The 26528-nt window shown below is 44.4% G+C and overlaps 2 protein-coding genes across 2 annotated transcripts in view; one reads left to right on the top strand and one right to left on the bottom strand.

Moving 5' to 3' along the window:
- Positions 1 to 16112, top strand: part of LOC121538584 (plexin-D1) — an 81806-nt gene extending 65694 nt beyond the window's left edge. The window contains exons 25-36 of the mRNA XM_041846727.1: positions 1485 to 1683; positions 1877 to 2023; positions 2221 to 2377; positions 2590 to 2693; positions 3469 to 3532; positions 6343 to 6377; positions 7191 to 7295; positions 7621 to 7784; positions 7904 to 8051; positions 12778 to 12918; positions 13100 to 13174; positions 14837 to 16112. Coding sequence (XP_041702661.1) covers positions 1485 to 1683; positions 1877 to 2023; positions 2221 to 2377; positions 2590 to 2693; positions 3469 to 3532; positions 6343 to 6377; positions 7191 to 7295; positions 7621 to 7784; positions 7904 to 8051; positions 12778 to 12918; positions 13100 to 13174; positions 14837 to 14953 — 1456 coding nt within the window. The 3' untranslated portion in view covers positions 14954 to 16112. The remainder of the gene's footprint in view (positions 1 to 1484; positions 1684 to 1876; positions 2024 to 2220; positions 2378 to 2589; positions 2694 to 3468; positions 3533 to 6342; positions 6378 to 7190; positions 7296 to 7620; positions 7785 to 7903; positions 8052 to 12777; positions 12919 to 13099; positions 13175 to 14836) is intronic.
- A 325-nt stretch (positions 16113 to 16437) lies between these two features.
- Positions 16438 to 26253, bottom strand: LOC121538583 (rhodopsin-like). The gene is made up of 5 exons (XM_041846726.2): positions 25698 to 26253; positions 18637 to 18805; positions 18312 to 18477; positions 17968 to 18207; positions 16438 to 17872 (listed from the first exon to the last, which is right to left on the bottom strand). Exons 1-5 carry the CDS (start codon positions 26056 to 26058, stop codon positions 17747 to 17749), a joined length of 1062 nt encoding a protein of 353 aa, XP_041702660.2. The 5' UTR covers positions 26059 to 26253; the 3' UTR covers positions 16438 to 17746.
- Between the last annotated feature and the right edge of the window lie 275 nt (positions 26254 to 26528).

Here is a 26528-nt window from a genome sequence, read left to right as displayed (position 1 = left end):
AGCAATGCAAATGTAGAAGCACGGTGGCTAGGAAAAACTCCCTAGAAAGGCAGGAACCTACATTTTACATTTTAGTAATTTAGCAGACGCTCTTATCCAGAGCGACTTACAGTTAGTAACCTAGGAAGAAACCTAGAGAGGAACCAGGCTCTGAGGGGTGGCCAGTCCTCTTCTGGCTGTGCTGGGTGGAGATTATAAGAGTACATGGCCATTTAAGGCCAGATTGTTCTTCAAGATGTTCAAACGTTCATAGATGACCAGCAGGGTCAAATAATAATGACAGTGGTTGTAGAGGGTGCAACAGGTCAGTACCTCAGGAGTAAATGTCAGGAGACTATTATGCATAGATTTAGATGGCTTTCTTTTATTGATCCCTATTTTCTGAACCATTTCTCTCAATGTATTCTAGTCTGTTGCCAAAATTCTAAATAAAGGTACACAGTATTTAAAGGGATAGCTTAAAATTAAGATAAATGTACTGACAACCCTATTGAATGAAAGCTCCACAAGAAAATCTATTGGCCAGCAAGTGGGAGGGTTTTCAGCGGTTGAATTACATTTATTTAGCGCGTGCAAGGGAACCACGCCTGCAAAGCCCGTTACACACCTGCACAAGGTAAGTCTGAATATCAACTACTGAGAAATGTGTAAGAAAGGCGTAATTTCCTAAGTCGGAATCGTGCCCTAACTGATTATCCTATGTATCCACCTCTTCCCAGTTCAAAGTGTTTATGTGTAGAATATGACAGCTCCATACAACACCTCAGCATATCAGTGTAAAAACAGAATGTTGTTCTGGAGGCTCCTCAAAAACCTGGGAGATTCCCGAGGCCCACCCTAGCAGAGTTGCCAACAACCGGATGCATCCAGTTTTCAGGGATACAGCTATCTTCAACCTAGCTTCCTTTTCCGCTGAAAAATGTATTTAGGAACTCAGGCGTTTGTTTTATGCCTGCTACATTAGGTTACCCGAGGCCAGACCACTTCCCTCCCTCTCCAGGCTAAGCACCACAGCAGTGGTTTGGCTATAATGTTTCCCCTGCCTGGTCTCCTGGATGAAAGGCTCTTTGTTATGGAAATCACCCCGTCCACACCCTCTGTCCATTTAGACCACTCATAAATAAAGCGGTGCCAGTTAAGAAGGGAAACCTGAGTGTGGTGGCATCAGCTGATGCCATCAGCAGATATTGCATCAAATGGATTCACACTCTACTTACATGCGGTCTATTTAAGTTGACCAGTTGTACACATGCTTCCTCAATGCCAGATGTCACATGCACACATGTGCTGGTGTCTCTTGCTAATGCCAAGACTATGCATTGTTATCTTTTCAAATAAATGGTTAGACGTACAAGTGGCGTTTCCTTTCTGAACAACATAACAGTGCGTTCTCCGTTGTGGGGAGTAAATCATCTTGCATGAATTGGATATGTCTCTGTACTCACACACATTTTTGTGTTTTTCTTTTGTCTCTCTCTTCTCAGGTGTAGCCTGGCGTCCCTGCTCACTATCGCCCTCCATGGTAAACTGGAGTACTACACCAGCATTATGAAGGATCTGCTGGTGGACCTGATCGATGCCTCGGCCGCCAAGAACCCCAAGCTGATGCTGCGACGCACAGAGTCTGTGGTGGAGAAGATGCTCACCAACTGGATGTCCATCTGCATGTACAGCTACCTCAAGGTGAGGGAGGGAGTGAGTGAGGGAGTGAGGGAGGTAGGGGTAATAAAAAAGAGACTCACCTTGACCTTTTTATCAAATCATGTGGATCCACTGTCAATGTTGTTGTAGCCCCTTACTGAGAAACGGTCATCATTCCTTGGTTCTCAACCCTTTCTGTTACGTTGTTAACATGCTACTGTGATGTTTTCTTCAGGAGACAGTGGGCGTGCCCTTCTTCCTACTACTGTCTGCCATCAAGCAGCAGATCAACAAGGGTTCTATAGACGCCATCACAGGGAAGGCCCGGTACACCCTCAACGAGGAGTGGCTTCTCAGAGAGAACATTGAGGCCAAGCCACAGGTCAGTCACCACACGGCAATGCTGATGTCATATACTGACCACTGATTGGTTAATGAAAAAGGAAAAAGTCTTGCTGTATGCATGTATCATGCGTCAATCATTCACCTCTATATAATCCTGTTTTATATTGTCCTAATTAAATAATTGTGACCTACCCTGCCTCCTCTAATGTCCTCCCTCTCTTTGTGTGTGTCCAGAACATCAACGTGTCGTTCCAGGGCTGCGGGATGGACTCTCTGGTTGTGAGGGTGATGAACACAGACACCATCTGCCAGGTGAAGGATAAGATTCTAGATGCCTTCTATAAGAACCTGCCCTTCTCCCAGTGGCCCCAGGCAGAGGACGTAGACCTGGGTGAGAAAACTGTATTTTATTCTCCTTCCTTTATTTAGAGTCCTCATTGAGGAAGAAATGTTTTGAAAGGGAGCGCTGATCAACTCTTGCTTTGTAGCTCAACTAACATGAAGCTCGTGCAATAGATGGCCAAATGCATTTGAACATTTATGACATTCTTTCCTTTTCCTCGTCCCTCTCTCTCTTTTCTTCCCCTCTCTGCTGTCCTGTAGAATGGTTTGCGTCTGGTAGCAACAGCAGGATCCTCCAGGACCTGGATAACACTTCAGTGATGGAGGATGGCAGGAAGAAACTCAACACAGTCACGCATTACCAGGCAAGGCTCTGCTCCCACCACACACACATCATCTCACCTGTGCGTGTGTGTGCGTGCGCAAGTGAATGTGTGCGTGGTGTGTGTGTGTGAGGTGTTTCCCTGACATTGTCACACTCACAGCAAGGTTAACAGAGAGGTGAGGGTGAGAAGTCACTGTAAATGTTGATTGCCCGAGTTGTGCCACATTCTGTTTATCTGTGTTTTCATACAAATGGGTGTCAATACAGTATGTGTGTGGTTTCCTCTGTGACTGTGTGTGTTTGTGTGTCATCTTACACATGCAGTATGTTAGTGTGTGATTTCTGTTTTTGTTTGTATCTATCATTGTCTGTGGGTATTTGTTTGTCTTGGCGTTTAAATTTTTTTTGGGGGGGTCTTTGCATTTTCTAGTGTCTTGTTATGTTTGTAATGTGTCCGAGTAATTATGTGTGTCTGAGTGTATTTGTATATCTGAGTGACCTCTAACTTTTGCCCTGTTACCAGTGCTGTTTCGTGCTCTGTTTAGTTAGTGCTGAGCTATAGAGAGCTGTGAAGGCAGTGAGGCACAGTGTGTACCAACAGTCTCGGTTCACTGGCAAGGCTGTTCAATCCATTTCACTGTGTTGACTTTAATGAGCCCAGCGAGCCCCCCTCCAACCCCCCCACAGCCCCCCTGCCACTTCAGACACACCCACACACCCAAACACACACACACACCCTGAGGCAGCGGTTAATGATCCAGTTCTCGTGCCCCCCCTCTCACCCCTGTCCCTGTGACCTCTGAACCCTCCCACAGATCCCAGAGGGGGCGTCGTTCGCCATGAGCATGAAAGACAAGAGAGACAACACCCTGGGGAGAGGTAGGTCACACACACACACTCTGTCACCTTGTCACACACTCCTACATGCTTAGAAAAACATTAACTTTATTATGGTCAAACTGCACACACTCACTTCATCCTGATCATATTACACACATAAAGTGAGGGAAAAAAGTATTTGATCTCCTGCTGATTTTGTACGTTTGCCCACTGACAAAGACATGATCAGTCTATAATTTTAATGGTAGGTTTATTTGAACAGTGAGAGACAGAATAACAACAAAATCATCCTGAAAAATGCATGACAAAAATTTTATAAATTGATTTGCATTTTAATGAGGGAAATAAGTATTTGACCCCCTCTCAATCAGAAAGATTTCTGGCTCCCAGGTGTCTTTTATACAGGTAACGAGCTGAGATTAGGCTCCCGAGTGGCGCAGCGGTCTAAGGCACTGCATCTCAGTGCTTGAGGCGTCACTACAGACCCCCTGGTTCGATTCCAGGCTGTATCACAACCGGCCGTGATTGGGAGTCCCATAGGGCGGCGCACAATTGGCCCAGCGTCCTCCAGGTTTGGCCGGTGTAGGCTGTCATTGTAAATAATAATTTGTTCTTAACTGACTTGCCTAGTTAAATAAAGGTAAAATACAAAAAAAAAAAAAAAATACACTCTTAAAGGGAGTGCTCCTAATCTCAGCTTGTTACCTGTATAAAAGACACCTGTCCTAAGAAGCAATCAATCAGATTCCAAACTCTCCACCATGGCCAAGACCAAAGAGCTCTCCAAGGATGTCAGGTACAAGATTGTAGACCTACACAAGGCTGGAATGGGCTACAAGACCATCGCCAAGCAGCTTGGTGAGAAGGTGACAACAGTTGGTGTGATTATTCGCAAATGGAAGAAACACAAAAGAACTGTCAATCTCCCTCGGCCTGGGGCTCCATGCAAGATCTCACCTCGTCGAGTTGCAATGATCATGAGAACGGTGAGGAATCAGCCCAGAACTACACGGGAGGATCTTGTCAATGATCTCAAGGCAGCTGGGACCATAGTCACCAAGAAAACAATTGGTAACACACTATGCCGTGAAGGACTGAAATCCTGCAGCGCCCGCAAAGTCCCCCTGCTCAAGAAAGCACATATACAGGCCCGTCTGAAGTTTGCCAATGAACATCTGAATGATTCAGAGGAGAACTGCGTGAAAGTGTTGTGGTCAGATGAGACCAAAATCGAGCTCTTTGGCATCAACTCAACTCGCTGTGTTTGGAGGAGGAGGAATGCTGCCTATGACCCCAAGAACACCATTCCCATCGTCAAACATGGAGGTGGAAACATTATGCTTTGGGGGTGTTTTTCTGCTAAGGGGACAGGACAACTTCACCACATCAAAGGGACGATGGACGGCGCCATGTACCGTCAAATCTTGGGTGAGAACCTCCTTCCCTCAGCCAGGGCATTGGAAATGGGTCGTGGATGGGTATTTCAGCATGACAATGACCCAAAACACACAGCCAAGGCAACAAAGGAGTGGCTCAAGAAGAAGCCCATTAAGGTCCTGGAGTGGGACAAAATCCCTCCTGAGATGTGTGCAAACCTGGTGGCCAACTACAAGAAACGTCTGACCTCTGTGATTGCCAACAAGGATTTTGCCACCAAGTACTAAGTCATGTTTTGCAGAGGGGTCAAATACTTATTTCCCTCATTAAAATGCAAATCAATTGATAACATTTTTGACGTGTTTTTCTGGATTTTTTTGTTGTTATTCTGTCTCTCATTGTTCAAATAAACCTACCATTAAAATTATAGACTGATCATGTCTTTGTCAGTGGGCAAACGTACAAAATCAGCAGGGGATCAAATACTTTTTTCCCTCACTGTACACACACATCAAACCACAGACATACATACATTTCCCGCCAATAAAACACGCTGTAACACACTCTCGCTTAATCAATTACACACGGATGCATGCACACGCACACATCTGTACATTTAGACCTTTCAACAGCATGGTTGATGTCCAGTATCCATAAGCCTGAACAGATATCTAGCCCCAGATGAAACAGGAGGGGGTGGTGTTCCCTGTACCAGATGATGCCTCTACTGGGACGTTAACGTTCCGGTCCAGTCTGCTAACCTCATCCAGAACAGATCTTAGTTCTGACAGACCACTCTGTCCACCCTAATGATTAGGGCCTCTCCTCTCAGTCATGCTGGGCCAGAAACAGGCTAAATGGGTGTGAAGGAAACCCTGGCTAATGTAAAACACATTTACCCCTCTCTGTGATCACCTCAGAGGGTCTGGACTGGGACCGAGGCCTAAACCTGTCTGCCTGCCAAGACTAGGCCTCGAGTAATGAGAGCACATTCACCATGGGGCTGTGTGTGTGTGTTTGTTTGTGTGTGTGTGCATGCAAACCAAGAAGAGACGGAACCTCTGCCCTAACGATGCCTGGGCTTTGTAAACTCATTAGACTGGCTCCAGGACCAATCACAAACTCCATGTCTGCCTGTCTCTGTTTCTCTTCAGCTTTTCTCCCTCTCATTCTTTTCACTCATAATCTTTCTTTTTTTCACTCCACTCCCAATTCACCTTAATCGTTCACGCTCACATACACTCTCTCTTTTTCCATAAACCCCTCTCTCTTCCTTTTTGCTGTCCATCACTCGTCTACCACACTCCTCCAATCTTCTTTCTTTCAAACTTCTCTCTCTCTCTCTCTCCCTCTCCCTCTCCCTCTCCCTCTCCCTCTCCCTCTCCCTCTCCTCTCTCTCTCTCTCTCTCTCTCTCAGGTCTCCTCCTCTGATTTCTCATTGTTTTATTTCTGTTTTTTCTCTCCCTCTGCAGCCAAAGACTTGGACACAGAGAAATATGTCCATTTGGTAAGTACACACACACACACACACACACACACACACACACACACACGGACAGAGAGTGTTCTCATTCACCTCTATTGACCCCGTTCCCGCTGCCATCAGCCCATTGGTCTCAGAGAGAGCTCAATTTAACACAGACACAGTGAAAGCCTGAGCAATACATCTGACTACACACTTTCATAAGAGTTTGAGTGTGCATGTGCATATAGGAAAGCTGGAGCAAGAACATGAAAGCACTAATATCACATAAGCCATTGAAAAAACTCATATGACTTTGGGTTTGACATAATGAGTTCTCTGGCATACATTTCACTGAGGGATAGCTTTAGTCAATTTTAGTGAGCCGTTTTTTGATGTGGGACTTCATATTATGGTGTGCTGGACTGGAGCTTATTGACAGGCTCAGTAGAGGGAAAACGCCACTCTCTTTCTACTCCACCTCCATACCACTGTCCTAGCTAAGACCTGTAGCAGCATGTTACACATGATACTGGTACTGCGTAAGAGAAAATTCCAGAATTTCCCAACTTGCAGTATTTCATAAAGTGACATCATGTTAGTCATACCTCGTAAATCCCCACTGTGATTCCTGGGTCGTATTCAGAGGCAAGAATAAGAGAAAGCCTTCTGAAATGGATGACGCATTAAGTGAACTTTTCCAAAAATAACACTTTCTTTTCATTTCATCTCCCTGTCAAATGTAAGTCACACCTCCGTAGTAGATTCCCATTTAGATTGAGGTCATTTCCCACCATGCTGATTGGATGTTATTGTACCCTGACCTCTAACCTCTAATCTCTGCCCCTGCCCATCTAGGTCTTGCCTCATGATGAGCTGTTTGAGAATAAGAAGTCCCACAGACAGAGTCACCGTAAGAAGGTCCTCCCTGAGATCTACCTGACACGCCTCCTCTCCACCAAGGTAAGAAAAAAAAACGATGTGTCAGCCATCTTAAACGATTTGCAGTCTACAATACTGTGACAGAAAGCAGTGCCAGCCTAGTTTGAGTGCCCGTCTGTTACTGCTTCAGCTAGCCAACTCCTTGGCATGTCCAATTGTGAGCCTAAACAGTTTGGCATGACAATCACAGAGTAGTTGGCTAAAGCAAAGGCATCATTCCATTACCATTATGAATCAATCCATCATCAGTTCTATTTACAGTGACATCATCCTGGAATTCAAAACAATCCATCTTGATCCCAGTTCTGGTTCCGTGTCTGATCCCATCTGTGTTGTGATTCCGTAGGGAACGTTGCAGAAGTTCCTGGATGACCTTTTCCAGGCCATCCTCAGTATTCCTGCAGAGCGTCCCCCACTGGCCATCAAATACTTCTTTGACTTCCTGGAGGAGCAGGCGGACAAGAGAGGCATCACCGACCCTGACACCCTGCACATCTGGAAGACCAACAGGTAGGGGAATTCAATGAGATACATCTAATCATCTACTCATCAATGTAGCATGATGCACTAGAGTACCCATAATGCAAAATGTTTTCTGAAGCTCACATAATGTTTTCCCATCTCCTTAGTTTACCCCTGCGTTTCTGGGTGAACATCCTGAAGAACCCTCAGTTTGTGTTTGACATTGATAAGACAGATCACATGGATGCCTGTCTGTCTGTCATCGCCCAGGCCTTCATAGACGCCTGCTCCATTTCAGACCTGCAGCTGGGCAAGGTGAGACATTCAAACACTTTACACATGCATTACACATGCCTACACATAAACATGCATGCATACATATACATAATCACTGCTAGGTGAATACATTTATATTTTAGTCATTTAGCAGACGCTCTTCTCCAGAGTGACTTACAGTTAGTGAGTGCATACGTTTTCATACTGGCCCCCCGTGGGAATCGAACCCACAACCCTGGCGTTGCAAGCACCATGCTCTACCAACTGAGCTACACGGGACCTACACACTCATAGACAGGTTGGTAGGTAGGTAGGTTAAACATCCAGGCATAAGCGATATAAGCGGTCGGGGTGTCAACTTACTGTTGAGAGTTAGAATAGTAGAATAAACAAGGTGTAAGTTCGAAATTTGGTTGTGCATCAGCAGTTTTTCAATTTTTTTGTCAGTCATTGACTTTCACTCAATTAGCCATGTCAGCTAACAATTTTTTGATTGTAAGTTAGTCTAGCCTGTTATCTAAACTTGTAGTAATCATGGCCGAATACCGACCGGCCACACATGGCATAAGCCATGACAAAATATGTAGAATTGTAGGAAATTAGCTTTAAAACTGCAAAGATTTCTCTCCACCCCATGGCAGAATGGGTAGAATTACAGGAAATTTGCTTTAAAATGGCAAAAATCCATCTCTGCATCATAATAATAATAATAATAAATAATAATAATAATCATGACAAAATAAGTAGAATTGCATGACATTTCTTATAAAATTGCAATATTTTCTCTACGCCGCCTTGGCAAAATGTGTAGTATTGCTGGATATTAACTTTAAAAAGTAAAATTTTTTATCCACTGTCAAGAGGCGGACCACAAAAATTGCCCGCTTGGTGAATGAAACGACATTACAGATATCACCTTTTACTTGAGGGTATTTTAATACATACAGTGGGGAAAAAAAATATTTAGTCAGCCACCAATTGTGCAAGTTCTCCCACTTAAAAAGATGAGAGAGGCCTGTAATTTTCATCATAGGTACACGTCAACTATGACAGACAAATTTTTAAAAAATCCAGAAAATCACATTGTAGGATTTTTAATGAATTTATTTGCAAATTATGGTGGAAAATAAGTATTTGGTCACCTACAAACAAGCAAGATTTCTGGCTCTCACAGACCTGTAACTTCTTCTTTAAGAGGCTCCTCTGTCCTCCACTTGTTACCTGTATTAATGGCACCTGTTTGAACTTGTTATCAGTATAAAAGACACCTGTCCACAACCTCAAACAGTCACACTCCAAACTCCACTATGGCCAAGACCAAAGAGCTGTCAAAGGACACAAGAAACAAAATTGTAGACCTGCACCAGGCTGGGAAGACTGAATCTGCAATAGGTAAGCAGCTTGGTTTGAAGAAATCAACTGTGGGAGCAATTATTAGGAAATGGAAGACATACAAGACCACTGATAATCTCCCTCGATCTGGGGCTCCACACAAGATCTCACCCCGTGGGGTCAAAATGATCACAAGAACGGTGAGCAAAAATCCCAGAACCACACGGGGGGGACCTAGTAAATGACCTGCAGAGAGCTGGGACCAAAGTAACAAAGCCTACCATCAGTAACACACTACGCCGCCAGGGACTCAAATCCTGCAGTGCCAGACGTGTCCCCCTGCTTAAGCCAGTACATGTCCAGGCCCGTCTGAAGTTTGCTAGAGTGCATTTGGATGATCCAGAAGAGGATTGGGAGAATGTCATATGGTCAGATGAAACCAAAATATAACTTTTTGGTAAAAACTCAACTCGTCGTGTTTGGAGGACAAAGAATGCTGAGTTGCATCCAAAGAACACCATACCTACTGTGAAGCATGGGGGGTGGAAACATCATGCTTTGGGGCTGTTTTTCTGCAAAGGGACCAGGACGACTGATCCGTGTAAAGGAAAGAATGAATGGGGCCATGTATCGTGAGATTTTGAGTGAAAACCTCCTTCCATCAGCAAGGGCATTGAAGATGAAACGTGGCTGGGTCTTTCAGCATGACAATGATCCCAAACACACCGCCCGGCCAACGAAGGAGTGGCTTCGTAAGAAGCATTTCAAGGTCCTGGAGTGGCCTAGCCAGTCTCCAGATCTCAACCCCATAGAAAATCTTTGGAGGGGTTGAAAGTCCGTGTTGCCCAGCGACAGCCCCAAAACATCACTGCTCTAGAGGAGATATGCATGGAGGAATGGGCCAAAATACCAGCAACAGTGTGTGAAAACCTTGTGAAGACTTACAGAAAACATTTGACCTGTGTCATTGCCAACAAAGGGTATATAACAAAGTATTGAGAAACTTTTGTTATTGACCAAATACTTATTTTCCACCATAATTTGCAAATAAATTCATAAAAAATCCTACAATGTGATTTTCTGGATTTTCTTTTCTCATTTTGTCTGTCATAGTTGACGTGTACCTATGATGAAAATTACAGGCCTCTCATCTTTTTAAGTGGGAGAACTTGCACAATTGGTGGCTGACTAAATACTTTTTTTTGCCACTGTATTCTCTTACACTCAGAAAAAAAAATCCATTGACATTTTAGTCATTTAGCAGACGCTCTTATCCAGAGCAACTTACAATTATTGAATTAATCTTAAAATAACTAGGTGAGACAACCACATATCATTGTTTTGATAAGTACGGTTTCCCTCAGCAAAGTAGTTATCAGCAAAGTCAGTGCTAGTAGGAAAAGAAAAGTGCAGTTTATACGCACACTTTCCAACTGGGGAGATATCCCCAGATTCCTCCCCAGTCCTTGCCAACCTTCCTCCCTCTTCTCTCCAGTCAGTCCATCAGCTCTGTCTACCTCTCCTCATGTTATTTCAGCCCAGTCTACTCAACCAAGGTCATGAGCACCAGGAATCCCCTCTGTGTGTGTGTGTGTCTGTGTATGTGTGTCTTTCAGTGCCCTCACTCCCCACAAATCAGTCTCATCCCTCAGAAGTTATGACCCCTAGCATACACACTGCTTCCTGTCACTCTGACTGACTTCCTCCCTGGAGATATTTGTCAAACAATGCTGATCTATTCCACTTTTTCATTGCCAAAGAGCCAATGCAAGTACCTCAAGCATGTAAAACACACACACAAACAAACAAGCACACCATGGCATCGTAAAACATCCAGATGCTCATCTTTTCTCTGCCTGTTATTGGGAAGGGCTTCAGCTGTGCTGCCTGTAAATAATGTGTATGTTGCCTGTTGTTGAGAGTAGTAGGACACTTGATGTATTAGACTGAGTGGAGACAGGTTTTAAGGTGTTGCTTAACCTCTCTATTTTCTGTCATCTCTGCTTGAGTGGTCAGCATAGGGAGAGCAGTGCAGGAAAAGTCTGGAACCATTGCTGTGTGTTTGGTTTTTTGTTTTACTATACTTATGAGGACCAGAAGTCCTCACAAGAATAGTAAACCAAGGAGAATTCAGACATTTGGCCGGTCCTAAAAAGAAAAATGGCTAAGAGGTTTAGAACTAGGGTTAGGGCAGCGTTTCCCAAACTCGGACCTCGGGACCCAAGGTGTGCACGTTTAGTTTTTTTTCCCTAACACTACACAGCTGATTCAAATTACCAAAGCTTGATGATTAGTTGATTATTTGAATCAGCTGTGTAGTACTAGGGCAAAAACCAAAACGTGCCCCCATCGGGGTCCAGAGGACCGAGTTTGGGAAACCCTGGGTTAGGGTAAGATTTAGGTTTAGGGTTAGGGGTTAGGATAAATAGGACTGAATGGGAATCAATTGTTTGTCCCCAAAAAGTCCTCACAAGTATAATACACGTGTGTACGTGTGTGCATGCGTGCGCACGTGTGTACCGGTCAGAGGACAGGACAGGTCATTAAGAGGTCTGGATTAGACGTCGCTCTGCAGGGGTGAGAGAGGGCTTGGAAACGAAGCTGTTTCCACGGAAACCTTATCTGGTGGCCTGCAGACAGACAGTAGGGATGGAGGGGGTGTGGGCAGTTATTAGGGGTCAAGGGGGGTCGTCAGGCAGATGGAGGAACCACAGGAAATGAAATGACCTTGTGGACAGGAAGAGAGGGATTCCTATCAGGAGGAGGGGCAGTGGCTGGAGTCTTCCTAGCTCCGATACCACACACACACACACACACACACACACACACACACACCGCAAATGCATAGCCTACATATCTGTATGCTCAGCTCAACCCAATACCTTGTATGTGAACCTTTCTTAGTGATTGAATAATGCTTTCAGTGCCATTGTAAATGCTGTCAGTAACTTGGAGAAGTAGCAGATGTAAGTAGAAGGAAGGGTTGTTATGTCTGGCCTGGTTCTCTGTGGCTGTGGATATGGTTTGTTTAACTTTCCTATTGTGAGGAGAGGAAACCCTGGCACCTCCCTTCATTGTCTTAGGGAGGTGCTGACCTACTCACACACTGATAACACCAACCAACCACTCCCTATGACCATAGACCAACCATATATCAACCATAGACCAACCACACTATGACCACAGACCATGCTGCCCACAGTCTCATTAACAACTCACTGACCATAGACCACACTCACCGTACACTGATGCTAGACTGGACTGAGCCCTGTCATACTGAAAACAATCTGACAACCATACACAGGCAGTGGTTATTTACATACAGGTCGTGGTCAGGAGAGTGGTTAAGGACAGAACTAGTTTGGTTGAGTGTTAAAAGATCAAGTTCCAGGGAGGTTACTTTGACTAAATAGGACTTTGTCTCTTGTTTCAGGACTCTCCCACTAACAAGCTGCTGTATGCCAAGGAGATCCCAGAGTACAAGAAGAGGGTGCAGTGCTACTACAAGCAGATCCAGGAGATGGCGCCACTGAGTGAGCAGGAGATGAACGCCCACTTGGCCGAGGAGTCACGGGTGAGAGAGCGAGGGGTGACAAATCAATACATTGATTGATTGTAATTTGTCAGCCTTGGTGGTGGACTGTTACTGCATTCAACTGTGCTACACTGTTCATCCATGTATTACTTTTTTGAGTTTTCTTTGTCTGATGGATTTATATCATAACAATACGCTCACTCTGTTTTCGGTTCCACAGAAATACAGAAATGAGTTCAATACCAACCTGGCCTTGACGGAGATCTACAAATACGCCAAGAAATACAGAAACCAGGTAAGATCCCCTATCTCTCTCACTACCTCTGCCCTGGATAAGCTGTTTGACACGTTTAAACTGGCCCTATCTCCAGCCTTATCACTAGTCTATATTCCACATGGAGTTTAGAGTTTCAGAGAGAGAGATGAGTATCAGGGCATGAAGCATCAGTACAGGAGATCACACACTTCTTTAAAGATCTAACGGCCTCTTCACAACCCCACACACCCTCTTTCATCCAGAGACCCAAAATATCCCTCTACACCCAGATCATATAGAGACCCAAACTATGTTCCTGACGTTCTCCCAATAATAGCCACATTCTCTTCTGAACCCTCCTCAACCAAATACATACCCAACAGCACAGCGCTTGTGACCCCACGTGCTCCACATCCTGTCCTTAACTTTCCGCCAGCACAACCTTTACCACACAAGACCTCGTCATCAACCACCCCTATCGGTTTAATGACAGCCCCCCCCCCCCCAAAACGCACACCCACACGCACACACACACACACACACACCTACTGTTCCGTGGAATGATTCAGACATTGATAATGTCTGACGGCCCTCATCATAATGTCTGAGGGCCCTCATCATAATGTCTGACGGCCCTCATCATAATGTCTGACGGCCCTCATCATAATGTCTGACGGCTCTCATCATAATGTCTGACGGCTCTCATCATAATGTCTGACGGCTCTCATCATAATGTCTGACGGCTCTCATCATAATGTCTGACGGCTCTCATCATAATGTCTGCTGGCTCTCATAATAATGTCTGACGGCCCTCATCATAATGTCTGATGGCCCTCATCATAATGTCTGACGGCTCTCATCATAATGTCTGACAGCTCTCATCATAATGTCTGACGGCTCTCATCATAATGTCTGACGGCTCTCATCATAATGTCTGACGGCTCTCATCATAATGTCTGACGGCCCTCATCATAATGTCTGACGGCTCTCATCATAATGTCTGACGGCCCTCATCATACGTGTTTAGCTGCTGTTCACTGCCATTCTCCTGTACCAGCAGACACCAGGGCCCTGGATGCATAAAACAGCTTAAGTTAATTTCCCCCTTATCTTTTCCCTTAAAGTTTCCTACACTTTAAGTCAGCTGCATAAAACATTTTAAGGCGCATTCCCCCCTTAAAAACACTTTCTTGCAGTGGAATGACCAAAGTGCCCTCTAACACTTAAGATGTTTTATGCAACCAAGCCCTGGCACTGAGAGGTTTCTCTGGGACTCTCTATGAATCACTTCTGATTACACATTCTCTCTCTCAGCCCTCTCACTGGGCACACGCTGACAGTAACACCCACTGAACGCATGACAACTATCAGGCATGAAAGGCAGCACATACGTGGGTTTTGTAAATAGTATGTGAACAGGAAAGGCTTTTGTGGGGAGAGAGGCATGCGTGAAGGCTGAAGAACGGCTGAAGTACTCTCTTTCTCTGTCCGGGCAGGTGGTTGAGTTTCTGTCCTGTGCTGTAGAATGCATGAATGCTTGACGGCTACTGAAATGAGTCTCTCTCTTTCTATTTCTCTATCTCGCTCTCATTCTCTAACTGTGGGTAGATAAGTTTTGTAAGGTTGCTGGCTTGGCGATTGTCTGAACTCTTTCTCTCTCTCTTTCTCCTTCTCCCTCTCTCTCATCCCCCTCACTGTCAGGTGGTGAGTGCTCTGGAGTCCAACCCCACAGCAAAGCGTACTCAGCTCCACCACAAGTTTGAGCAGGTCATTGCTCTGGTGGAGGACAACATCTATGAGTGCAGCAGTGAGGCCTGAGTCTCCCTCCACCCAGTTTCCACCCCAGCCCATTCCCCCTGGCTGCCTCCACCCTACCCGGGGTCCAAGGACCTAGGAAACCCCCTGTCTGTCTACCCTCCACATATCCCTTCTGTTTATAGAGCCCAAAGACAGAAAGGAACTTTTTGCTTTAAGAAAGATTTTGCTTTAAGACTGGAAGAGATGGGAGCTTGAGCTTTACTGTACCACCCCTAACCCAAGACTGCCTCAGAAACCTGGTTGGGAGCACTGTACCATGGATTAAGAAATGTCCTAAGAAACGTACCTTGTACTGAGCAATTACTTCAGATACTGAGGAATTGATACCCACGTCCCTTGTATCAAATATAGAATCTCTGGATCCTCTCTTTGACTGTGTTGACCCTTCTATTCACACATGGATATAACCCAATCTGGTTTCCTGCCTGTTCACACCTGGCTTAAATCTCACTCTGGTTTCACTCTGATTTGACCTGAAGCATATTGGAGTTAGAGGAGGCAGTTGGAGATGGGCCTTATTCTGGATGACGTCACCGCCTCTGGTACCTGGAGCCCCGGCAACCATCTTACGCACTGACCCCCTTTCTCTTGGGGGACGAGCCAATGATGCACTGTACTGTATGATAAATGTCCATAGCAATATTTATAGCTGAGTTCTAATGCTTTCTGAGTGGCCTGTTCAATGATATGTGAATGAGAAACTCCTCCTATCTTCTTACAGCCTGCACTGTTCTCAGGTTTGATTGGTGGAAATGGCAAAGAACTCCACCGGTGCTTTGAACTAAAGGTCCCAATGTGCTTTGCAAATAGGTGATGGGTTATGGAGGAGTAGAGAGTAGAGAGTAGAATTAAGAAGATGTATTTAGGTGATGTTTCATGTGCCAGACCTGCTTGCAAAGAGACTGGACTCTATTTGAGCAGATGGAATGTAGTTCACTGGGAAGAATTACATTGGATGTGTTCATGTGAAGGCAGGTTGATCTGTTTTGTAAGTGACTGAGAACGGAGAAGGATTATGACCAAGAGGGAAATTTAGAGTAAAACTATGACCTTCAGTTAATCAAAGAGGAAGAACTGTCTGACATGACTGTACTTGTGATGCCAAAATGACTTAGGTCTATTGTCAGAGTTTGTGAAAATAAATGCTATTACAAAGCTATAATATAGTATAAAAATGTTATGACATTTCAGTTTCATAACAATATTTAAATTCCTGTTTTCATCAATAACTAGGGCTCGATTCAATCAAATCCGCTTTAGCCAACATCCGCATAGCGGTTGTTTTGGTGGTGTCGGAGGTGGAACTGAGTTAGAGCAGTCAAATCCACAAGTGGCTCCCGGCATTATACCTAAAGCGGACATTGCCATTGGCTGCACGGAGTCGCATTAACAAAAGTCCCATGCAGCCTTATTTACAAGTTTGAACACTGGAATGTGAGATGTAATCTACACCTTGATTAGGATAATAGAAATCCTCATTATTTTGTTTCATGATTAAAACATTTGAGCGTCATTATTTCTATATAGCCTACACTTTCTCATTCTGAACTTCTAACGCTGTGGCTTCGTGACAACGATCGCAACAGCAGCGCAGTTCCACCTCGACATTGCCAAAACATTTGCTATGCGGGTGTCTGCTATCGCTGGTTAAGGCTTGATCTGACTGAATCTAGGCCCTAGACCTATGCAAACTGAGAAAATGTCAGCAAAGCAACATTTGTAAACCACAGGGTAGCAATGTAGTGTTTGTTTTAGTGCTATCTTGATTGGTTGTGCATACTACCTAACAACCCAATGGGCATCTGGACTTTTTCAGAAAGGCTAGGACTGTAAATGCTCCCATATGAAAGGAACAGCTATGAAAAAGAAAGGTCTCACAATTTTTTATCGTCATTTTTATTCCCGGACATTTAACAACTTTATTTCCACATCACGTACAACATCCTAATCTTTACATTATTAACACTTGTCCTGTCTCCAGAGCTTTTAAACATATACGCATGCACACACTCATGCACACACGCACACTAACACACACTCTCAGGAGGTGGCTTCTCTCTGCAGAGGTTCTAAGCAGGTCCATTTGTTTACATTCAGGACCTGGTCCGAGCCAATAGTTAAGAGCTAACCACCTCAGCCTCATCATGGGAAAGACACAGAAACCAGGGGAGAGCTCTCCTCAACACTTTATGGGTAGGCACACTCTAAACAAATGTAAAACGCATTTGACCCTAAGTATTCATTTAACAAATAGATACTTTAAAGCATATTTAAGGGGGATAAGCTGAACAATTACGTAACCAAAAGTTGACATGTTTCTTATATTGAGGATTTAGAAGGTTTCACTTCAACACTAAGTTATTGAACGTGTTTCAATGGGAGGGGATCCCATGGAACGTGTTTAGTTGGACAGCCACCAAAATGACACCCAGTTGTGCTGCTAAAAGTGCTTGAGGTAGAAGTCGAGATGCCCTAACCACAGACCTAGCATCAGACAATGCAACCCCTATTCCTAACCTTAACCTTTAAGGGGGAGTAAAAATAATCTGACCCTTTATCAGTGGTTTGAGGCAACTTCTACCAACTCCAGTAACCGATTGATGAAGCCAACTAAGCACTGTTCCTTGGTTTGTTATGCTTAGGTCACAATGAGGGATACAGATACAACAGGCACACCCCTGCAGTGTAGACAGAGGTAAATCGAGAGAACATTGGCCTATCGGAGGCTGCTGCTTGGCGTGGGTCCCCAGATGGGCTGGGCTAGGTAAGGAGTCAGGGTTTCCAGGTCGTAGGTCAGGCAGGGGCGACCTGGCTGGCAGAGATGGAGGAGGCCTGTGTTTTGGAGGAGGCGGTGGAGGTCTCCTCCTCACCGAATGGGTTCTTCCCGCAACACACCATGGTCAACATGCAGTTCCTGAACTAGAGAAGGGAGGAGAGGTCAAGGGGATGTTTTTCACACACATTTATCTATGTCCGTTTTATGTAGACACACATACACACTCTGCTTGGGTTACCTGTCTGTTGAGTAGAATATAGATGACTGGGTTGTAGAGGGCAGCACTTTTGGCAAAGAAGGCTGGAATGGTCATCATGACAGGGCCGAAGTTGGTGCCCTGGTTGGCAAAGATGTACCAGGCCACGGTGGCATAGGGCACCCAGCATACCAGATACGAGATGACCATGACGATCACCATACGGGTCACTTCCTTCTCTGCCCTCTGTGTGGTCTCCGACTCCTGCTGTAGGGCTGCCGCCTGAATGGACGGACACACACACAGAGTACTTTGATATGAGCCCTAACTGGAGATATAGTAGTCCCGTATGTTTACCGGTACGCAGTGATTGTGTGTGGTCGTACCGCGCGAACGGTGCAGAGCAAACGGCCGTAGCAGAAGCCGATGATGACCAGAGGGATGGAGAAGTGGAGGGTGAACATGTAGATGACAAAGGAGGTGTTGCCCAGTTCAGGCTTCGGGGTGTAGTAGTCAATCCCACAGGAACACTGCATGCCCTCTGGGATGTACCTACATACATACACCTCATGTTTTTGATTTAAAATGTAATATACAGAAGTATTGCCCCTGAGGTCTACCAGCCATCAGCCCAATCCCCTTTCTTAAGGTGACATTTAAGGTAAGACTAGTAGGAGATGCTATTTGGAGGGTATTTAGAGGGTGACCTACCTGGACCAGCCACACAATGGAGGTACAGCACAGGTGAGAGACATGATCCAGGTGAAGGCCACGCCCACAATGGCGTGCCTGTCATTGAAGCGGAAGTTGGTCATCGGTTTGCACACCACGATATAACGCTCGATGGCCAATACAACGAGAGACCAAAGGGCGATCTCCCCTGAGAGACACACAGCAAGTCAGAGACACATACACAGTATTAATGCTCATGTGCAGAAATTATTCAGACAGTTAAGGAATATTGGACACAGGCAGAAAACTTAACAATGAACACAGCCTACTGTATCTAAAAGTACACAGGGAAGTTTGGACACACCTACTCATTCAAGGGTTTTTATTTATTTTTTAATATTTTTTACATTGTAGAATAATAGTGAAGACATCAAAACTATGAAATAACACTTGTGGAATGTAGTAACCAAAAAAGTGTTAAACAAATCAAAATATATTTTATATTTGAGATTCTTCAAATAGCCACCCTTTGCCTTGATGACTTTGCACACTCTTGGCATTCTCTCAACCAGCTTCACCTGGAATGCTTTTCCAACAGTCTTGAAGGAGTTCCCACATATGCTGAGCACTTGTTGGCTGCTTTTCCTTCACTCTGCCGTCCGACTCATCCCTAACCATCTCAATTGGGTTGAGGTCGGGAGATTGTGGAGGCCAGGTCATCTGATGCAGCACTCCATCACTTTCCTTCTTGGTCAAATAGCCCTTACACAGCCTGGAGGTGTGTTGGGTCATTGTCCTGTTGAAAAACAAATGATAGTCCCACTAAGCCCAAACCAGATGGGATGGCGTATCGCTGCAGAATACTGTGGTAGGCATGCTGGTTAAGTGTGCCTTGAATTCTAAATAAATCACAGTGTCACCAGCAAAGCACCCCCACATCACAACACGTCCTCCTCCATGCTTTACAGTGGGAACTACACATGCGGAGATCGTCCGTTCACCCACACCGCGTCTCACAAAGACACGGCGGTTGGAACCAAAAATCTCAAATTTGGACTCCAGAACAAAGGACACATTTCCACCGGTCTAATGTTCATTGCTCGTGTATCTTGGCCCAAGCAGGTCTCTTCTTCTTATTGGTGTCCTTTAGTAGCGGTTTCTTTGCAATAATTCGACCATGAAGGCCTGATTCACACAATCCCCTCTGAACAGTTAATGTTGAGATGTGTCTGTTACTTGAACTCTGTGAAACATTTATTTGGGCTGCAATTTTTGAGGCTGGTATCGCTAATGAACTAATCCTCTGCAGCAGAGGTAACTATGGGTCTTCCATTCCTTTGGCGGTCTTCATGAGAACCAGTTTTATCATAGCGCTTGATGGTTTTTCCGACTGCACTTGAAGAAACGTTCAAAATTCTTGACATTTTCCAGAGATTGACTGACCTTCATGTCTTAAAGTAATGATGGACTGTCGTTTCTCTTTGCTTATTTGAGCTGTTCTTGCCATAATATGGATTTGATCTTTTACCAAATAGGGCTATCTTCTGTATAACCCCCTACCTTGTCACAACACAACTGATTGGCTCAAACACATTAAGAAGGAAAGAAATTCCACAAATTAACTTTTAAGAAGACACACCTGTTAATTGAAAGGCATTCCAGGTGACTACCTCATGAAGCTGGTTGAGACAATGCCAAGCGTGTGCAAAGCTGTCATCAAGGCAAAGGGTGGCTATTTGAAGAATTTGTTTAACACTTTTTTGGTTACTATATGATTCCATATGTGTTATTTCATAGTTTTGATGTCTTCACTATTATTCTACAATGTAAAACATTTTACAAATAAAGAAAAACCCTTGAATGAGTAGGTGTGTCCAAACTTTTGACTAGTAGTATATATATACAGTGAGGGAAAAAAGTATTTGATCCCCTGCTGATTTTGCACGTTTGCCCACTGACAAAGAAATGATCAGTCTATCATTTTAATGGTAGGTTTATTTGAACAGTGAGAGACAGAATAACAACAAAAAAATCCAGAAAAACGCATGTCAAAAATGTTATAAATTGATTTGCATTTTAATGAGGGAAATAATTATTTGACCCCCTCTCAATCAGAAAGATTTCTGGCTCCCAGGTGTCTTTTATACAGGTAACAAGCTGAGATTAGGAGCACACTCTTAAAGGGAGTGCTCCTAATCTCAGCTTGTTACCTGTATAAAAGACACCTGTCCACAGAAGCAATCAATCAATCAGATTCCAAACTCTCCACCATGGCCAAGACCAAAGAGCTCTCCGAGGATGTCAGGGACAAGATTGTAGACCTACACAAGGCTGGAATGGGCTACAAGACCATCGCCAAGCAGCTTGGTGAGAAGGTGACAACAGTTGGTGCGATTATTCGCAAATGGAAGAAACACAAAAGAACTGTCAATCTCCCTCGGCCTGGGGCTCCATGCAAGATCTCACCTCGTGGAGTTGCAATGATCATGAGAACGGAGAGGAATCAGCCCAGAACTACATGGGAGGATCTGGTAAATTATCTCAAGGCAGCTGGGACCATAGTCACCAAGAAAACAATTGGTAACACACTACGCCGTGAAGGACTGAAATCCTGCAGCGCCCACAAGGTCCCCCTGCTCAAGAAAGCACATATACAGGCCCGTCTGAAGTTTGCCAATGAACATCTGAATGATTCAGAGGAGAACTGGGTGAAAGTGTTGTGGTCAGATGAGACCAAAAGGGAGCTCTTTGGCATCAACTCAACTCGCCGTGTTTGGAGGAGGAGGAATGCTGCCTATGACCCCAAGAACACCATCCCCACCATCAAACATGGATGTGGAAACATTATACTTTGGGGGGGGGGGGTTTCTGCTAAGGGGACAGGACAACTTCACCGCATCAAAGGGACGATGGACGGGGCCATGTACCTTCAAATCTTGGGTGAGAACCTCCTTCCCTCAGCCAGGGCATTGAAAATGGGTCGTGGATGGGTATTCCAGCATGTCAATGACCCAAAACACACGGCCAAGGCAACAAAGGAGTGGCTCAAGAAGAAGCACATTAAGGTCCTGGAGTGGCCTAGCCAGTCTCCAGACCTTAATCTCATAGAAAATCTGTGGAGGGAGCTGAAGGTTCGAGTTGCCAAACGTCAGCCTCGAAACCTTAATGACTTGGAGAAGATCTGCAAAGAGGAGTGGGACAAAATCCCTCCTGAGATGTGTGAAAACCTGGTGGCCAACTACAAGAAACGTCTGACATCATTACTTGGTGGCAAAACCCTTGTTGGCAATCACAAAGTCATGTTTTGCATTAAAATGCAAATCAATTCATAACATTTTTGACATGATTTTTTTGTAGTTGTCTTTCACTGTTCAAATAAACCTACCATTAAAATTATAGACTGATCATTTCTTTGTCAGTGGGCAAACGTACAAAATCAGCAGGGGATCAAATACTTTTTTCCCTCACTGTATATATATATAAAGTTGAAGTCGGAAGTTTACATACACTTAGGTTGGAGTCATTAAAACTTGTTTTAACAAACTATAGTTTTGGCAAGTCGGTTAGGACATCTACTTTGTGCATGACACAAGTAATTATTCCAACAATTGTTTACAGACAGATTATTTAACTTATAATTCACTGTATCACAATTCCAGTGGGTCAGAAGTTTTACATACATTAAGTTGACTGTGCCTTTAAACAGCTTGGAAAATTCCAGAAAATGTAATGGCTTTAGAAGCTTCTGATAGGCTAATTGACATCATTTGAGTCAATTGGAGGTGTACCTGTGGATGTATTTCAAGGCCTACCTTCAAACTCAGTACCTCTTAGCTTGACATCAGCAATTACAGCTGCAAGTCTCTTGGGGTATGTCTCTATAAGTTTGGCACATCTAACCACTGGGATTTTTGCCCATTCTTCAAGGCAAAACTGCTCCAGCTCCTTCAAGTTGGATGGGTTGCGCTGGTGTACAGCAATCTTTAAGTCACACCACAGATTCTCAGTTGAATTGAGGTCTGGGCTTTGACTAGGCCATTCCAAAACATTTAAATGTTTCCCCTTAAACCACTCAAGTGTTGCTTTTGTAGTATGCTTAGGGTCATTGTCCTGCTGGAAGGTGAACCTCCGTCCCCAGTCTCAAATCTCTGGAAGACGGAAACAGGTTTCCCGCAAGAATTTCCCTGTATTTAGCACCATCCATCATTCCTTCAATACTGACCAGTTTCCCAGTCCCTGCCGATGAAAAAATCCCCACAGAATGTACTGCCACCACCATGCTTCACTGTGGGGATGGTGTACTCGTGGTGATTAGAGGTGTTGGGTTTGCGCCAGACATAGCGTTTTCCTTGATGGCCAAAAAGCTCAATTTTAGTCTAATCTGACCAGAGTACCTTCTTCCATATGTTTGGGGAGTCTCCCACATGCCTTTTGGCGAACACCAAACGTGTTTGCTTATTTTTTCTCTAAGCAATGGCTTTTTTCTGGCCACTCTTCCGTAAAGCCCAGCTCTGTGGAGTGTACGGCTTAAAGTGGTCGTATGGACAGATAATCCAATCTCTGCTGTGGAACTTTGCAGCTCCTTCAGGGTTATGTTTGGTCTCTTTGTTGCCTCTGATTAATGCCCTCCTTGCCTGGTCTGTGAGTTTTGGTGGGCGGCCCTCTCTTGGCAGGTTTGTTATGGTGTCATATTCTTTCCATTTTTTAATAATGGATTTAATGGTGCTCCGTGGGATGTTCAAAGTTTCGGATATTTGTTTATAACCCAACTCTGATCTGTACTTCTCCATAACTTTGTCCCTGACCTGTTTGGAGAGCTCCTTGGTCTTCATGGTGCCACTTGCTTGGTGGTGCCCCTTGCTTAGTGGTGTTGCAGACTCTGGGGCCTTTCAGAACAGGTGTATATATACTGAGATCATGTGACACTTAGATTGCACACAGGTGAACTTTATTTAACTAATTATGTGACTTCTGAAGGTATTTGGTTGCACCAGATTTTATTTCGGGGCTTCATAGCAAAGGGGGTGAATACATATGCACGCAGCACTTTTCCGTTATTTATTTTTTTGAATTTTTTGAAACAAGTACTTTTTTTCATTTCACTTCAACAATTTGGACTATTTTGTGTATGTCCATTACATGAAATCCAAATAAAAATCAATTTAAATTCCAGGTTGTAATGCAACAAAATAGGAAAAACGCCAAGGAGGATGAATACTTTTGCAAGGCACTGTACCTTCAAACTCAGTGCCTCTTTGCTTGACATCATGGGAAAATCAAAAGAAATCAGCCAAGACTTGTAGACCTCCACAAGTCTGGTTCATCCTTGGGAACAATTTCCAAATACCTGAAGGTACCACGTTCATCTGTACAAACAATAGTACGCAGGTATAAACACCATGGGACCACGCAGCCGTCATACCGCTCAGGAAGGAGACGCGTTCTGTCTCCTAGAGATAAACGTACTTTGGTGCAAATCAATCCCAGAACAACAGCAAAGGACCTTGTGAAGATGCTGGAGGAAACAGGTACAAAATCTATATCAACAGTAAAACGAGTCCTATATCGACATAACCTGAAAGGCCGCTCAGCAAGGAAGAAACCACTGCTCCAAAACCGCCATAAAAAAGCCAGACTACGGTTTGCAACTGCACATGTGGACAAAGATCGTACTATTTGGAGAAATGTCCTCTGGTCTGATTAAACAAAAATAGAACTGTTTGGCCATAATGACCCTCGTTATGTTTGGAGGAAAAAGGGGATGCCTTGCAAGCCGAAGAACACCATCCCAACCGTGAAGCATGGGGGTGGCAGCATCATGCTGTGGGGGTGTTTGCTGCAGGAGGGACTGGTGCACTTCAACAAAATAGATGACATCATGAGGAAGGAAAATTATGTGGATATATTGAAGCAACATTTCAAGACATCAGTCAGGAAGTTAAAGCTTGGTCACAAATGGGTCTTCCAAATGGACAATAACCCCAAGCATACTTCCAAAGTTGTGGAAAAATTGCTTAAGGACAACAAAGTCAAGGTATTGGAGTGGCCATCACAAAGCCCTGACCTCAATCCTATAGAACATTTGTGGGCAGAACTGAAAATGTGTGTGCGAGCAAGGAGGCCTACAAACCTGACTCAGTTACACCAGCTCTGTCAGGAGGAATGGGCCAAAATGCACCCAACTTATTGTGGGAAGCTTGTGGAAGGCTACCTGAAATGTTTGACCCAAGTTAAACAATTTAAAAGCAATGCTACCAAATACTAATTGAGTGAATGTAAACTTCTGACCCACTGGGAATGTGATGAAACAAATAATAGCTGAAATAAATCATTCTCTCTACTATTATTCTGACATTTCACATTCTTAAAATAAAGTGGTGATCCTAACTGACCTAAAACAGGGAATCTGTACTAGGATTAAATGTCAGGAAATGTGAAAAACTGAGTTTAAATGTATTTGGCTAAGGTGTATGTAAACTTCCGTCTTCAACTGTATATATATAAAAAAGGTCTATACATCTGCAGTTCTTAAATACCTCTCCCCACCCCCCCCAGTCACAAAACACAGGTGTGTCAAAGATGTGCACATGTACATATCATAGGGTGGCAGGTAGCCTAGTGGTTAAGAGCATTGGGCCAGTAACTGAAAGGTTGCTGGTTTGAATCCCCAAGCTGACTAGGTAAAACACACAGATACACACTTTCGATGTGCCTTGAGAAAAGCACTTAACCTTAGTCGCTCTGGATAAGAGTGTCTGCTAAATGACTCAAATGTTACATCTCATAAGGTGCTGGGCTTTATTCAAGTCTTCTTTACAATGGAGGGTGCTATTCAATTATTCTAAAAACATGTTCTTGATATAGGAAAAAATGTGTCTCACCTTACTATAACGTCATTGAGATTAAGGTTACACCTGGAGAAAGTCGGGCACTCCTTTAGGTAAAAGTTTCTCTTACCCACAGATCTAATATCAAATTCCCCATAGCCTAACCATAACCATTATGTGAACAGAAATATCTTACCCTGTAGCTTGCGTCCACTTTGTCTTACATCCCAACTTCTACCTACACCCTAGGGCTCCACCATCACCATGACTTACCTCCCATAGTGGCGAAGAATCCTTCAACATTGCAGCCGGTGATCCCCAGGAAGAAGTATCCCTGTAGGGCTGTGGCGAGGGTCACAGTGAAGCCCCCCACCACCATGAAGAGGTCAGCCACAGCCAGATTCAACAGGATGTAGTTCAGGGGGGTCCGTAGCTTCTTGTGCTGCACCGTGACGTAGAGCGTAAGAAAATTGACGGGGAAGGCTGTGATGATGAGAAAGATCATGTAGGCAGCGAGGAGCGAATACTTCCAGGGTGCAGCTAGGTAGTACTGAGGGTACTCAAAGGGGCTCCGCACCACCCCTGTCTTGTTAGACATGGGCACGTAGAAGTTTGGGCCCTCTGTGCCGTTCATGGCGGTGGCTGTTGGGGTGTGTGTGTGTTTCTGTGTGTCTATGTATCTCTACAGGAGTTTGTGTCTTTCTCTATCCTCTCTGGTATTTTGAGAGAGGAAAGAGAAAGCACTATCCCTTCTACGAGAGGAGCTATTTCTAGCTGGAGGGCTGGAAGGATAGATAGATAGATGGAGGAAATAGATCCTGGCGATGAGATGTGGTGTGCTCTGCCCCCCGAGGCGGGCGCAGCCCCTTTTAAGAGCTTCTCTATTAGGATTAGGGATGTGCATGGAACTCAGCATGGTGTCATCATAGACAGATTTAGGACACACACACAGTAATTCATGAGAAAAACGTCTAGGACATATGCTGTATACTCAAGGGTTATCCTCTGATGATTTCATCATCACAAGTTTGCTAAGTAGAGAGTGTTACAGGAGGCTGACAAAGACCAATGCAACTTATAGACTTCTTCTCAAATAGCACATAT

This window comes from Coregonus clupeaformis, chromosome 24 (assembly GCF_020615455.1).
Source record: "Coregonus clupeaformis isolate EN_2021a chromosome 24, ASM2061545v1, whole genome shotgun sequence".
NCBI classification, from domain to species: domain Eukaryota; kingdom Metazoa; phylum Chordata; class Actinopteri; order Salmoniformes; family Salmonidae; genus Coregonus; species Coregonus clupeaformis.
Note: the sequence above shows the minus strand (reverse complement) of the source record. Positions and strands in the feature narration are given on the sequence as shown.